The 16,494-nt window shown below is 44.2% G+C and overlaps 1 protein-coding gene across 2 annotated transcripts in view; it reads left to right on the top strand.

Moving 5' to 3' along the window:
• FNDC3B (fibronectin type III domain containing 3B) overlaps positions 1–16,494 on the top strand; it is a 423,729-nt gene that overhangs the window by 201,272 nt on the left and 205,963 nt on the right. For both annotated transcript variants that reach the window (XM_038748752.1, XM_038748114.1), the window contains exon 4: positions 8,497–8,573. In XM_038748752.1, coding sequence (XP_038604680.1) covers positions 8,497–8,573 — 77 coding nt within the window. The remainder of the gene's footprint in view (positions 1–8,496; positions 8,574–16,494) is intronic.

The raw sequence follows: 16,494 nt of genomic DNA, 5'->3' as shown, positions 1-16,494 counted from the left end.
ACTTCTACTTCCCAAGCGCTTAGTACAGTGCTCTGCACACAGTAAGCGCTCAATAAATATGATTGAATGAATGAAAAGAAGAAAACATGACATAATGGATAAAGCATGAACCTGGGAGCCAGAAAGTCATGGATTCTAATCCCGGCTCTACCACTTGTCTGCTGTGACCTTGGACAAATCATTTTACTACTCTGTGCCTGTTACCTCATATCATCATCAATCATATTTATTGAGCACTTACTGTGTGCAGAGCACTGTACTAAATGCTTGGGAAGTACAAGTTGGCAACACATAGAGACAGTCCCTACCCAACAGTGGGCTCACAGTCTAAAAGGGGGAGACAGAGAACAAGACCAAACATATTAACAAAATAAATAGAATAGATATATACAAGTAAAATAAATAAATAAATACAAAATGGGGATTGAGACTGTGAGCCCCACATGGGACAGGGACTGTGTCCAACTTGATTTGCTTGTATGCACCCCAGCGCTTAGTACAGTGGCTGACACATAGTAAGCGCATAACAGATACCATAATTGAGAAGAGATAAGCAGGGGTTGTGAGAGAGTTAAGTGGGCTGATGTGAAAAAGACCAGAGGTAAGCCTGGGTCACACTCATCTTAGTTAGAGAGTCTCTGGTAAGAAAGAAAGAATACCAGGGTAAAATAATAATCATAGTAATGATGGTATTTGTTAAGTGCTTACTGTGTGCCAAGCACTGTTCTAAGTGCTGGGGTACACACAAGGTAATCAGGTTGTCCCACATGGGGCTCACAGTCTTCATCCCCATTTTACAGATGAGGTAACTGAGGCACCGAGCAGTGAAGTGACTTGCCCAAGGTCACACAGCTGACATGTGGCGGTGGCGGGATTAGAACCCACGACCTCTGACTCCCAAGCTTGTGCTCTTTCTTCTAGGCCTCACTGCTTCTCTGCAAAGACAGATAGCAAAGATGAATCTTTAGGAAGGTTGCTGTGGACTTGTGTGGGTTTTAGGAGTCCCTTTGTGAATCTCAATTTATTTTAAATGGTGATAAACAACATTTCAGGATCATTGTGTGAATTAATAGTGTGTTTAGTAGGTGTGAAGTGAACATAGGAATTTGCAGGTGCAGTTTACAGACTTTAAAATGAAAAACTACTCATCATCTGTAGTACTTGCTGGTACTTGTATCTTGTTAGATAACTAAAAGAAATTCCAGGATGTGAGAATTCATTGCCTCAAACAGTGCAACGGATGACATTTTTTGTTGCACCCCTCTGTTTCTTGAGATTTAAGCCATTCAGTTTTTGAAACTATGTAGGCAACTTTTCTCATCTGCCTAAGTGGACACGAGTGGCTTGGTGAAAAGTAAACAGGCTGTGAGTCAGAAGACATGCGTTCTAATTCTGATTCTTCTGCTTGCCTGCTGAGTAACCTTGGGCAATCACTTAAGTTTTCTGTGCTTCAGTTTCCTTTGTGTCTCAAGGAAAAGAAGAATTGATGTGAAATGGGGATTCAGTTAGGTGGCAACTTAACCCTGGAGTTGGAGAGAGATATATTTACTATTATCATCCTCAGCTTTGTCAGAGCTTACATAATGTGAAGTATTTGTGATTTGATAACAGTTTATTTTGGATATCAGATAAAATCTCTTTTTGAACTAACTAGCATTGTTGAATATAATTTTGTTTAGTCTTAAGTAGACATTCAGAGTTAGAATGTGGAGAAACTTGTTTCAAAGAGTGAATAACAATAATAATAATAATTGTGGTATTAAGCACATACTTACATACTATGTGTCAAACACTGTACTAAATGCTGGGGTTGATATAGATACAAGATGATCAGGTCCCACATGAGGCTCGCCATCTAAATTGGAGGTAGAACAGGTACCAAATTCCCATTTTGCTGACGAGAGAACTGAGGCACAGAGAAGTTAAGTGACTTGCCCATGGTCACACAGCAGCCAAGTGTTAGAGCTAGGATTAGAACTCAGATGCATGCTCTGACTGTCAGGCCCATGCTTTATCCTCTAGGCCATGGTGCTAAAATTAGAAGTACAGTGTTTGGTACACAGTAAGCCGTAACAAATGCGATTATTATTATTTTCCAAGGATCTGTTTAGTGATTTAAGAAATAGTAATTGTATATTAGACAATGCCCCCACATTCCAAGCTGTTAGTACAGTTTTTTGCACATAGTAAGTGCTCAATAAATACAACTGACTGAGGAGTAGACTCTCTGGGGTACCCTGGGTCATCTGCCCCTGGCTTCTTGGATGGCGTGTGTGGTGGAGCGGAATTTATCCACCCTATCCTTTCACTGCCTACAAGTGTCACTTTCATATTGTATCCCCTGGGTCTGGGGTGCTGTGTGATCATGGGAATTTACCTCCTAGAAAGTATGACATCCTTTGCAGCACATGGCCTGACTTGACCGGGTATGGAATTGCTACCCCAGTTCTACCAAGGCTTACAAAGGTGGGGTCTTATTTGTGTATTGCTTTTACATAGGTTTTTGCAATAAAGTCAAAAAGTAGCATGGCACAGTTAATAGAGCACACACCTGGGAGTCAGAAGGTCATAGGTTCTAATTCCAGCTCCGACACTTGTCTGCTGGGTGGACTTGGCCAAGTCAGTTCACTTCTCTTTGCTTCAGTGACCTCATCTGGAAAATGGGGATTGAGACTGTGAGCCCCACGTGGGACAAAGGACTGTGTCCAACCCAATTTCCTTGCATCCATCCCAGCGCTTAGTACAGTGCCTGGCACATAGTAAGTGTTTAACAAATACCATCATTATTAAAATGGAGTCTGGGCAGAGTGGCCGAAAACTGGAAGAGCAGCCAAACAGAGCGAAGAGAGAGGAGGCAGCGGTTTTACAACAAACTGTCTCCCCACTGTTTGGACCAAGGAGGGAGCTGGTCCCTAGAAACAGGGCACCAGTGCAGAGTCTTGAGATAAGAGGCTCACACCTCTGGTTTTGCAAGTTCTTCATTCATTCATTCATTCATTTGTTCAATCGTATTTGAGCGCTTACTGTGTGCAGAGTAGTGTACTAAGTGCTTGGAAAATACATTACAGCAATAGAGACAATCCCTGCCCACATCCAAACAAATAAACAGGTGTCAATTTAAATAGAACTGTAGATATATACATATATAAATAAGTGCTATAGAGGGGGTAGGAGTGGAAGAGCAAAGGGAGTGAGTCGAGGTGATGTGGAAGGGAGGGGGAGCCGAGGAAAAGGGGCTTAGTCTGGGAAGGCCTCTTGGAGGAAGTGTTCCTTGAATAGGGCTTTCAAGGGGAGAAGTGTGATTGTTTAGTGGATTTGAGGAGGGAGGGCATTCCAGGCCAGAGGTACGACTTGGGCCAGGGGTCATTGCGGGACAGGTGAGACTGAGGCACAGTGAGAAGGTTAGCATCAGAGAAGTGGAGTCTGCCGAGTTCTTGATGTTTCCAATGGGGGAATTCAAAAAGGTGGCACTGGTGGCCCGGAGAATACAGGACTTCAAGGCACACAAGATGTCAACCCATCAGTGGTATTTACTGTGGGCAGAGCCTGGACTAAGTGCTTGGAAGAGTCTAATATAAGAGACGTGGTAGACAGGCACACGAACATGTCTACTGTGGCCTCGTGGAGCACAGGCCTGGGAGTCAGAAGGACCTGGGTTCTAATCCCAGCTCCACCACTTATCAGCTGTGTGACCTTGGGCAAGTCACTTCACTTCTCTGGGCCTTAGTTACCTCATCTGTAAAATCCAGCATCATAATAGTTGTGATATTTGTTAAGTGCTTACTATGTGCCAAGCACCATTCTAAGCACTAGGGTAGATACCAGATAACCAGGCTGGACACAGTCCCTGTCCCACAGGAGGCTCACAGTCTTAATCCCCATTTTACAGATAAGGGAACTGAGCCACAGAGAAGTGAAGTGACTTGCCCAAGGTCACCCAGCAGACAAATTGTCCCAAATAAAAAGCTTAAAGACTAGTCCAACCAGATGTCTGGATTCACGCTGGGCAGTCCAGTTTTAGCTGGTGTGGCTCCTGTCCAGTATAGATATGTCCCCAGGTGCCTTTCTGTCCTGGGTCTTTAGTTTCAGGGGCTGACATCCCCCTCACACTCTTTCACTCTCGTTACCACAGCTTCTGTAGCTCAAACGTGTTCGGAAGGAGTCAGTGGCTCTGGACCAGGAGCCGTCCCGTGGAAAAACATGCCTCGTTCGGGGGGGACTCTGCATGTCTGTATAGTGGTCTATATGACGTCATTATACTATGTGGTGCCTGCCCTAATAACTGTAACATCTAGACTATAAGCCAGTTGTGGGCATGGACTAATGATGATAATAATAATAATAAAAATGATAATAATAATGGTGTTTGTTAAGCGCTTACTATGTCCAGGCACTGTACTAAGCGCTGGGGTGGATATAAGCAAATCGGGTTAGACACAGTCCCTGTCCCACGCGGGGCTCACAGTCTCAGCCCCCATTTTACAGATGAGATAACTGAGACCCAGGGAAGTGAAGTGACTTGCCCAAGGGCACCCAGCAGATAAGTGGCGGAGCCAGGATTAGAGCCCATGACCTTCTTCTAGACTGTGAGCCCACTGTTGGGTAGGGACCGTCTCTATATGTTGCCAACTTGTACTTCCCAAGTGCTTAGTACAGTGCTGTGCACAAAGTAAGGGATCAATAAGTACGATTGATTGATTGATCCTGACTCTCAGGTCCGGGCTGTGTCCACTACGCCATGCATTCTCTCAGCTGTCCTGCCTCCTCCCTTCTACTTCCTCCCTTTATGCTGCTGCTCCTGTCCCTAGAGCTCCAGATCGTGGGCCTGTCAGTGGAGACATTCCCGTATTCCGTTTTGGGGGCTTCCAGTCAGTAGCCTTGGATAGCTGTGGTTGTATTGGCTCTTGAGACTGTGCCCATCACAGGTCTCCATGGTGCTTTTCCTGCTCTATTTGAATCAGACCCCAGGATCAGAATCTGGGTTCCCTTTAGGGAATCTGGAATCCCTCCAGGGATTGATGGAGATAACTGTGAGTGTGCATGTGTCTGAGGGAGGGAGGTGTACATGGAGGGGGTGACAGGAGGATTGGGAAGGGGAAGGGAATTCAGCTAGGGAATGGTGACAAGGAGACAACCGGATCAAACTGAGTCGGGTCCCTGCTCCTTGGTATTAGGAGAGGGATTGAGGTCCACACAGGGAAGATGCTAACCACGACTCTTGCTTGCATATTCCTGCCCCTCGTCACTTGGTAGCAACCTGTGACTTGACTGGGCCCCCAAATGTGGTTATTTTTTTAAAGAAATTATTATCATTATTAATAATAACAGTAATTGCAGTATTTAAGCCCTTATTCTGTGGGGATAAATTTTTGTATCATAGGAAACTTTCTGGAATATTATATTTTGGATATGATACTCATTAAGATAGTATGGTGATTTAACCTGTCTGGATTCCTAGTACTAGGACAAATGGTAGAGTTTGTGTATCTACAAAGCACTCTGAGGTCTTCTAGAAAATGAATGTTCTATGATTACTAGGTCAGCGGGGCAAATAATATCTCGTGGCCATTGAGGCCCCATAAATGCTGAAATCTTGGGGTAGATATAAGGTAATAGAGAAGCAGTGTGGCTCAGTGGAAAGAGCACGGGCTTTGGAGTCAGAAGTCATGGGTTCAATTGTCAACTGTGTGACTTTGGGCAAGTCACTTAACTTCCCTGTGCCTCAGTTACCTCATCTGTAAAATGGGGATTAAGACTGTGAGCCCCCATGGGACAACCTGATCACCTTGTAACCTCCCCAGCACTTAGAACAGTGCTTTGCACATAGTAAGCACATAATAAATGCCAAATGCCATTATTATTATTAATATTATTGTTATTATTATTAATAGGGATGGACACAGTCCCTGTCCCACATGGGGATCAATCTTAGTCTCCATTTTACAGATGAGGAAACTGAGGCACTGTGAAGTGACTTGCCTAAGGTCACCCAGCAGACAAGTGGCACAGCCAGAATTAGAATCCAGATCCTCTGGCTCCCAGGCCCATGCTCTTCTCCACTAGGTCAAGCTGCTTCTCATGGTGGTTGATTGGGGTTGGGGGCACCGGGGAGGGGCGGGACGGAACTGAGAGGCAAGAGGTGGGGAAGGAGGGAGGGAAGCAGTGTGGCGCAGTGGAAAAGAGCCCGGGCTTTGGAGTCAGAGGTCATGGGTTCAAATCCCACCTCCGCCAATTAATGATGGTATTTGTTAAGTGCTTACTTTGTGCAAAGCATTGTTCTAAGCACTGGGGAGGTTACAAGGTGATCAGCTTGTCCCACGGGGGGTTCACAGTCTTAATCCCCATTTTACTGAGGAGGTAACTGAGGCCCTGAGAAGTTAAGTGACTTGCCCAAGTTCACACAGCTGACAGTTGGCAGAGCCGGGATTGGAGCCCATGGCCTCTGACTCCAAAGCCCGTGCTCTTTCCACTGAGCCACGCTGCTTTGGAGCAGCTGCTTTGTCAGCTGTGACTTTGGGCAAGTCACTTAACTTCTCTGCGCCTCAGTTCCCTCATCTGTAAAATGGGGATTGACTGTGAGCCCCCCCATGGGAAAACCTGATCACCTTGTAACCTCCCCAGTGCTTAGAACAGTACTTTGCACATAGTAAGCGCTTAATAAATGCCATTATTAGGGAGGGAGGAGGGAACTGATTTACCAACTGCAATTTAATGTCAGGTGCCTCCACCACTTCAACAATTAGTGCCCCCATGTCTCTGAATTTTATGTGTTGTGGGCTGTAAGAAACCCAGGATACACCTGTATTGGAAATGTACTGAATGGTCCTTTTGTCCCAACACTGAAAGAGTTCATGTTCCTCCCTAGCTCATTATTAGGGTGGAACTTTAGGAATTGGGACAATCAGGAAGCAGCGTGACTCAGTGGAAAAGAGCACGAGCTTTGTAATCAGAGGTCATGTGTTCAAATTCCGGCTCCGCCAATTGTCAGCTGTGTGACTTTGGGCAAGTCACTTAGCTTCTCTGTGCCTCAGTTACCTCATCTGTAAAATGGGAATGAAGACTGTGAACCCCCCCTGGGACAACCTGATAACCTTGTAAGTTCCCCAGAGCCCAGAGCAGTGCTTTGCACATAGTAAGTGCTTAATAAATGCCATTATTATTATTACTATTTCAAGGGCTTCTGCACCTGAAATAGAGGCTTCCTGTGGCCTCTTTCCACTAGGTCACACCGCTTCCTGTGATTTGAAGCAGCCTGGCCTAATGGAAAGACCACGGGCCAGGGAGTGGAGTTCTAATCCCAGCTCCACCACTTGCTGCCATGACTTTAGGCAGGTCAGTTAACTTCTCTGTGCTCCAGTTTCCTCATCTGTAAAATGGGATTAAACCTTACTCCCTCCTACTTAGACTGTGAGCCCATGTGGGACAGGGACTATGTCCAACCTGATTATCGGGTATCTACACCGGTTTTTAATACAGTGCTTGGCACATAGTAAGCGCTTAAGCAGTACCATATCTATCACAAGGAGAGGAGGTACCTTTGGGGCACTCAGGATGGTGATCCCAGGCCCTCCGATGACTTCTGGGAGAGCAGTTCTCGGTAGCCAACTTATATGTTGGTATATGTTGCCAACTTATACTTCCCAAGCGCTTAGTACAGTGCTCTGCACACAGTAAGCGCTCAATAAATACGATTGATTGATTAGCCCCAGGACTGCAATAGGGATTTCCTTCTTCTCCACCCTGCTTTCCTCTTCATTTCCCCCGCAAGTTCTGCTAAGAACAGTGCTTGGCACATAGTAAGCACTTAACACACCATTAAAAAAATTTGTGCTTGGTCATGTGATGACTATAAGTTGTGACTCTAGACCATAAACTCACATTATGGGCAGGGAACGTATGTGCTAATTCTGTTATATTGTACTCTCCCAAGAACATAGTACATTGCTCTGTACGCAGTAGGTGCTAAATACCACTGATTGACCAATGTGACACCATTATGCTACAAAGGGAAGCTGCGGAGACCCTGGATCTTGCACTAGTGTCCACAGAGGACTTGTTTTATTTCCGAACATGAACTAATTAACTGATGGTGGTTTCATTCCAAGTGACTGCTGTTTCCCAGGTGGCTGGGTACCCTATTTTCTGATTCAGGCATTGGCATAATTTAACACAATTGACTTTTATTGGGAACACCACAGAACACTCAAAGCAAGACATCTTTAGGACATTATTTATTTGTAGGAATTATAGGAGGGGGTTTCGGTTTCTGAGTTTATTTTGGTGGTCAGAAATCTGACAGGTTTGTTTTAGCTGGTTCATTCTAAAAATCCCATTCTGTGCAGAGTAAACCCAACTTTATTTTGTCTTGTCCTGGTTAGGATTTGGCAAACAAAATATTAAGCAGATACATAAAATGTTTAAAACTCTTAAATTGTCTAAGCTGCTCCAAATCGTAGTTTTTTCTTTGTCGATAGTAAAACGTCTCTTCTCTCTCAGGACCTGCCGAGGTTCCCATGATGTCACCCAATGGATCCATTCCACCTATTCATGTGCCTCCAGGTTATATATCACAGGTAATTTTCTGATCTTTGGAATTACTTTTTATCCATATTGCCCAAGTTCTGTTAAATGCATTGTAGATCATGTTAACTTTAAAACTATAGCTCTTCCCTTGTTACTATTATGATTTGCCATAAAGTTTCAAATGTACACTGTGTGGGGATAAATTTTTCTGTTATAAGAAACTTTCTGGTATATAATATTGGCTGCGAGGACACTCATTAAAACAGTATGGTGTTTTGACCTGTATGGACTCCTAGAACTAGGACAAATGGTAGACTTTATGTATCTATAAAGCAATCTGAGGTCCTCTAGAAAATGAATGTTCTGTGACTGTACTAGGTCAGCTGAGCTAATAATATCTCATGGACATTGAAGCCCCATAAATGCTGAAGAAAATGTATTGGAAAAATATTTAATGGTGCACTTAAACTTTATAAACGGCTTTCACTGCTTTTAAACATGCCCATGTAGCCCCTGTCCTCAAAAAAAAACCTTCCTTGACCTCATGATACCCAATCATTCAATCAAACCAAAAATTTCTGTTTATTAATTGTGGTATTTGTGAAGTACTTACTCTGTTCCAGGCACTGTTCTAAGCACTGGGGTAGATGCAAGATAATCAGGTTGGACACAATCCCTGTCTTAATCCCCATTTTACAGATGAGGGAACTGGGGCAAAGAGAAGTGAAGTGACTTACCCAAGGTCACACAGCAGACAAGTGGCAGAGCTGGGATTAGAACCCACATGCTTCTGACTCCCAGGCCCCTGCTTTTTCCCCTAGGCCATGCTGCATCTTGAGGATTTACTGTATGCAGAGCACTGTACTAAGCACTTGGAAGGACACAATATAATACAGTTGGTAGACAGTGCCTGCCCACAAAGAGTGTACAGTCCAGAGGGGGAATCAGGCATTAAAATTACAGATAGGGGAAATAGCAATGTGTAGGGGATATGTACATAAGTGCTTTGGGGCAAGTATGGGGTGAATATCAAGTACATAAGAGGTACCATAGAGAAGCATCGTGGCTCAGTGGAAAGAGCACAGGCTTTGGAGTCACTGGTCATGGGTTCAATTCCCAGCTCCGCTAATTGTCAGCTGTGTGACTTTGGGCAACTCACTTAACTTCTCTGTGCCTCAGTTACCTCATCTGTAAAATGGGGATGAGGACTGTAAGCCCTCTGTGGGACAACCTGATCACCTTGTAACCTCCCCAGTGCTTAGAACAGTGTTTTGTACATAGTAGGCACTTAATAAATGCCATCATTATTGTCATTATTATTATTATTACCAATCCAAATGCATAAGTGACACAGTATGGATGGTGAATAAGGGAAATGAGGGCTTAGGGAAGGCCTTGTGGAGGAAATGAGATTTTAGTATGCCTTTAAAGGTGGGAAGAGAGGTGGTCTGCTGGATGTGAATGATGAGGAAGTTTCAGGTCAGAGGGATGATGTGTACACGGGGGCAGGGGTGAGAGACAAGATCGAGGTATAGTGAGTAAATTGGCTTTGGAGTGAAGTGCACAACTGGGTTGTAGTAAAGGATCAGTGAGATAAGGTAGGAGGGGGAGAACTGATCAAGTGAAAGGCAATACCAAGGTGTTTCTCTTTGATACGGAGCTGGATGGGTAACCTTTAGAGGTTTTTGAGTTGTGGGGAGATTTGGACTGAATGTTTTTTATAGAAAAGTGAACCAGGGAGCAGAGTCAGGTATGGACTGGAGAGAAAGGGAGAAAGAGAGGGAGGAGGCAGGAAGATCAGTGAGGAACCTGACGGATTATCACCCCATCTCCCACCTTTCCTTTCTAAAGTCTTTCCTAGTTGTTACATGAGCCTGCCTCCATTTCCTCTACTCCAATTCTCTTTCTTTGAATCCCTGCCATATGGCTCCTGCCCTTTCTAAGGTCATCAAGGACCACCTTTTTGCCAAGTCCAATGACCTGTACCTCACCCTAATCTTCTTCACCTTTCAGGTGCCTTTGATGCTGTAGATTATTGTCTAACCTCAGCTTCACTGACACCATCCTCTCCTTACTGCTTCTTCTGAGTATCTTTCACCAGCTCCTCTGTCTCCCACCCTTTAACTCTGAGAGCCCCTCAAGGCTCTGTTCTAAGCCCTTTTTTATTCATCTATACCCACTAACTTGGAGAAGTAATTTGCTTCCTTGTCTTCAAATACCATCTCTATGCAGATGACACCCATTCTACTTCTCCAGCCCTGACCTCTCCTCTGCAGTGTCACATGTCTGCCTGAATTCAGGACATCTTTTCTTGGTTGTCCTGACATTACCTCAGAGTTAACATGTCCAAAGCGGAGCTCCTCATCTTCCCACTCAAATCTTGTCCTCCTCCAGACTTTCCCATAACTGAGAAACACTATTATTCTCCCTGTCTCACAAGCTCGTAAACATGGCATTATCCCCCTCTCTCGCTCATTCAGCCCATATAGTCAGTCTGTTACCAAATCCTGATGGTTCTACTTTCACATCTTTAGAAACTGTCCTTTCCCATGCAAACTGCAGCTATACTGATCCAAGCACTTATTCTGTCCTTCCTTGACATCAGCCTCCTCATTGACCTCCCTGCCTTCTCTCTTCCCTCTCTAGTCCATACTTTGCTGCCCAGATCATTTTTCTTAAAAAAAAAACAAAAAACCCTCAAAATCTCAGTCCACACGTCACCATTCCTCAAGAATGTCCGGTGATTGCCCATCCATCTCCACATCAAACATAAGCTCCTTAAATACCATCTTTAAAGCACTCAATCAGCTCCCCCTGTCCTACTTTACATCACTGATTTTATACTTCACCTCAGCCTGCACACATCACTCTCCTAAATCCTACCTACTCATGGTATCACAATCTTGTGCATCTTGCCACTAACCCCAGTTGCACATCCTCCCTTTGTTCTGGAACCCCTTTCCAATTCACAGGTGACAGATAATCACTTCCCTTGTCTTCAAAGCCCTCCTTCCAGAAGCCCTCCCAACTAAGCCCTTGCTTTCTCCCATTGACCCTCCCTTCTTCATCACCTATGCACTTGGGTATGTAACCCTTAAACACTATTATCTTCACCTCACCCCTGCAGCAATTATGTATGTACCTCTCTGTAATTTATTCTACTGTCTGTCTTCTCCTGTAGTCTTTAAGTTCTGAATAGGCAGAGATCATGTCTACCTACTCTATTGTATTGTACTCTTCCAAACACTTGTACACTGCTCTGCACTTAATAATTGTACTTTGACTTATGCAGCACCTTTAATTTTTAGACAGACAATAATAATGGGAATGTAAAAAGAAATGAGGATGGTTCTATGTGAACATAATTCTTATTTCCAATTTATTAAATATAAAAGATAAACATTGGTTTTTATTAGTTTTAAAATTCAGATATACTATTCTGTTGGTAAAGCAAAAATAGAGAACATCTTCAGGGTAAAAGAAACATAGCGCAGAATTTCAGCAAGGTATAGAATAAGGAACGAAATGACTGCTTCTGTGGCATCTCTATTGTGAAATTGGCTCCTCCTAACACACTTACTCAGTGACCTAAATCTTGTCTATTTTGCAGCTGATCCCTTGCCCATGACCCTGCCCACCCCACCCCTGGCCACCGTCTGGAACTCCTGCCCTCTTCATATCTAACAGGCCACCACCACTCTTCCCACCTTCAAATCCCTACTAAAATCATGCCTCACTCGACTCAGTCCTCATTTCCCTTACTCCCTCTCCCTTCCGTGTCGCCCTTGTATGTTCATTCATTCATTCATTTATTCATTCAATCATATTTATTAAGCGCTTACTGTGTGCAGAGCACTGTACTAAGCACTTGGGAAAATACAACAATAACCAATGACATTCCTTGTCCACAATGAGCTCACAGTAGTGTGGGGAGGACAGACATCAATACAAATAAATGAAATGGCAGATATACACATAGGTGCTGTTGGGGGACAAGCAAAGGAAGCAAGACAGGATGATGTAGAAGGGCGTGGGAGATGAGGAAAAGTGGGGCTTAGTCAGGAAAGGCCCCTTGGAGGAGATGTGCCTTCAATAGGGCTTTGAAAAGGGTAGAGTAATTGTGGGATTTGAGGAATCACCCCCTTTAAATACTTGATATTCACCCCACCCTCGGCCCCACAGCACTTCCGTACATATATGCAATTTCTTTTATATCTATTTCCACTCTACACTGTAAGCTCCATGTGGGCAGTGAACATGTCTACCAACTCTGTTATACCCTCCCTAGCACTTAGTACAGTGTTTTGAACACAGTAAGCACTCAATCAAAACTGATTGATGGATTGATTGAGCCTTGTCAGTTGGACTAATTCAGATCTTAGAGAAGCCCAGAGTGTTTGTAATCCCTCATTATACTGCTAGATAAACAGAAATAATAGGGCTGTTTTACATCTAGTTAAAACAAACGTAAGAACTGGCTTGAATTGAAGCTGTCTTATTAATAATAATAATGATAATGATAATAATAATGTTGGTATTTGTTAAGTGCTTACTATGTGCCAAGCACTATTCTAAGCTCTGAGGGAGATACAGGTTATCAGGTTGTCCCATATGGGGCTCACAGTCTTTATCCCCATTTTACATATGAGGTAACTGAAGCATAGAGAAGTTAAGTGACTTTCCCACAAGTCACACAGCTGACAAGTGGCGGAGCTGGGATTAGAACCCACGACTTCTGACTCTCAAGCCAATGCTCTTTCCACTAAGCCACGCTGCCTTGACCCCACAGTTCCCTCCAATTATCACCCTATCTCCCTCCTACCATTCCTTTCCAGACTCCTTTAGTGATTTGTTAAACCTGCCATCTAAAGTTCTTCTCCCCCAGTTCTCTCCTTGACCCCCTTCAATCTTGCTTCTGTCCCCTTCACTCCACAGAAACTGCCCCCTCGAAGGCCGTTATTGATCTTCTTCTTGCCAAATCCAATAGCCTTTACTCCATCCTAATCCTCCTTGACCTCTCAGCTGCCTTCAACACTGTCAACCACCCTCTTCTCCTGGGAACATTATCCAACTCGGCTTCACTGACACTGTCCTCTCCTGCTTCTCCTTCTGTCTCTCTGGCTGCTCATTCTCAGTTTCTTTTGCAGACTCCTCCTCTGCCTCCCACCCCCTAACTTTGGGGGTCCCTCAAGGTTCAGTTCTGAATCCCCTTTTATTCTCCACCTACACCCGCTCCCTTGGAGAACTCATTCACTCCCATGGCTTCAACTACCAGCTACAGAGGATTCCCAAATCTGTATCTCCAGCCGTGATCTCTCTTCCTCTCTTCAGTCTCGCATTCCCTCTTGCCTTCAAGACGTATATACTTGGATGTCTTACTGTCACCTCAAACTTATTCTGTCCAATACAGAGCTCCTTATTTTCTGACCCAAACCCTGTCCTCCCCCTGACCTCTCACCCAAATCTAGCCCCTGGCCTGGAATGTCCCCCCTCTTCATACCCGACAGACAATTACTCTCCCCACCTTCAAAGCCTTATTGAAGGCACATCTCCAAGAGGCTTTCCATGTCTAAGTCCTCATTTCCTCTTTTCCCACTCCTTTTTGCATCATCCTGACTTGGTACACGTCGGTAGTTTGTTTATATTAATGTTCACCTCTCTGGACTGTAAGCTCGTTGTGGGCAGGGACTATGTCTGTTATATTGTTGTGTTGTATTCTTCCAAGCATTTAGTACAGTGCCCTGCACACAGTAAGTGCTCAGTAAACACATAAAACAGATCATGTTCCTTGCCACCATCTCATGACTTCAAAGGAAGCTGTTGACAATTAAACATTTTTATAACATACCCAAAAATCCAGATACTGTGTAATAAACTCTCATGAGTACTCAGTCATGAAAGTTCCCACTTCTTGCAAATTTCTTCGCAAAATGTGTTTTCACCAAAAAAAAAAATTGTGATTAAACTTATGGTATCAAGTGCATTGCTCTAAAGGTCTTGTTGAGGGCTTCTTGAATAGTAATAATATTAATTCTGATACTTCTTAAGTGCTTATTATGTGCCATGCAGTATTTTAAGCATTGGGGTAGATTCAAGATAATTAGGTTGGACAGTCCATGTTCTAAATGGGAAACACAGTCTCAAGTAGGAGGGAGTAGGATTTAATCCCCATTTTACAAATGAGGAAACAGACAAAAAGTAGTTAAATGGAGGGGGAGGGAGTTCCAGGCCAGAGAGAGGATGTGAGAAAGGGGTTGGCAGAGCAAGCTGGCATTAGAATAGCCAAGTGGGCTGGCAGAGTTGTAGTAGGAGATCAGGGAGGTAAGTGGCAAGCTGATTGAGTGCTTTAAAGCCGATGGTAAGGAGTTTCTGTTTAGTGTGGAGGTGGATGGGCAGCCACTGGAGGTTCTTGAGGAGTGGTGAAACATGGACTCAGTGGTTTTGTAAAAAATTGATCCAGGTAGCAGAGTGAAGTGTGCTTGTTGTTGTATTGTACTCTCCCTAGCACTTAGTACAGTGCTTTGCACACATTAAACACTCAATAAATACGATTGAATAACTATGGAATGTAGTGGGGAGAGACAGGAGGCCGGAAAGTCAGCGAGGAGACAGACGCAGTAGTCAAGGCTGGATAGAATAAATGCTCAGATTAGTGTAGTAGCAGTTTGGATGGAGAGGAAAGGGAGAATTTTAGCAGTGTCACAAAGGTAAAACTAACAGGATTTGGTGACATTGAATATGTGGTTGATTGGTATTGGGTAGGGAGTGTTTCTATTTGTTACCGAATTGTGCTTTCTAAGTGCTTAGTACAGTGCTCTGCACACAGTAGGTGCTCAATAAATACGATTGGATGAATGAATGAATGAATGAATGAGAGCATGTCAAGTTCTAAGTGCTTTCTTTGTGTATTCTTTTAGCTGCGTATATGCTTTCGCACACATATATGTATGCATTGGAGCACTCACAAATGCATAGGCATTTTCTTCTTTCCACCTGGGGTCCCTGACTGGGAAGCAGCATATCCTAGTGGAAAGAGCGTGGGCCTGAGTTCTAATCCTGCCTCTGCCACTTGCTGCCGTGTGGCCGTATGCAAGTTTAGAGAGGTTTGCAGAAGAACTTTGTTATGGTCTGAAGGTATAAGATGGGAAAGAGGTCCTGAAGGACCCCCAGGCCCAGATGGAGGCGTTTTCACTTGCCCTAGTTATGACCCCTGTATTCTGTACAGTGGCACCCCACTTGATCAGACAGAACCAGCACATTCCTGGGAGGAAAGCCCTGATAAAGAGGAAACACATCTCTGCACCAGGTGTAGAACAGCCAACTTGAGGGATGTAGTTCTTATCTCACCAAAAGAGGGGTTTATGCATCACAGAGTAATAACAAGCCCAAACATCTGGACTTGGTCAGGAGGATATTTTACAAGGCGATAGCGTGTGCATAGCCCGGTCGTATTGTCGTGCTTGCAAAGCTCACGCCTGAGCCACTCTTTAGAGTAAACTGGGGTGGTTTATAAAAATGTGCTGCTTACCGTTTGCTATTGAGATTCCCTTGATTCCCACAGCCGCTTCACAGAGCCTTTGGGTCTCCCTCTGCTGATTGGAGCCATGCACATCTTCCTACCTCTGAATAAAGAAGCCAAGTACCTCTCTGTTATCGGCTTGGTGTGGTTGCTCTAGCCCTCCATATCACTCTTAAAACCTGTTACAGCAAGTCACTTAAATTCTCTGTGCCTGTTACCTCATCTGTAAACTAGGGATTAAGACAGGGAGACATGAACCATGCCCAACCAGATTAGCTTGTTTCTACCCCAGCGCTTAGTACATACAGTGTGTGGCACATTGCGCATTACAAATACTGTAGAAAAGAAACAGAGAACCAAGAGAGGGCAGTGCTAGTGAAGCCCATTGTCGTGTTGCTCTTACACCCAAAGTGAAAAGTTGGCAACTCTACCTGAAAAAATACGGAAAGGGC

This window comes from Tachyglossus aculeatus, chromosome 1 (genome assembly GCF_015852505.1).
Source record: "Tachyglossus aculeatus isolate mTacAcu1 chromosome 1, mTacAcu1.pri, whole genome shotgun sequence".
In the NCBI taxonomy this organism is placed as follows: Eukaryota; Metazoa; Chordata; class Mammalia; order Monotremata; family Tachyglossidae; genus Tachyglossus; species Tachyglossus aculeatus.
Note: the sequence above shows the minus strand (reverse complement) of the source record. Positions and strands in the feature narration are given on the sequence as shown.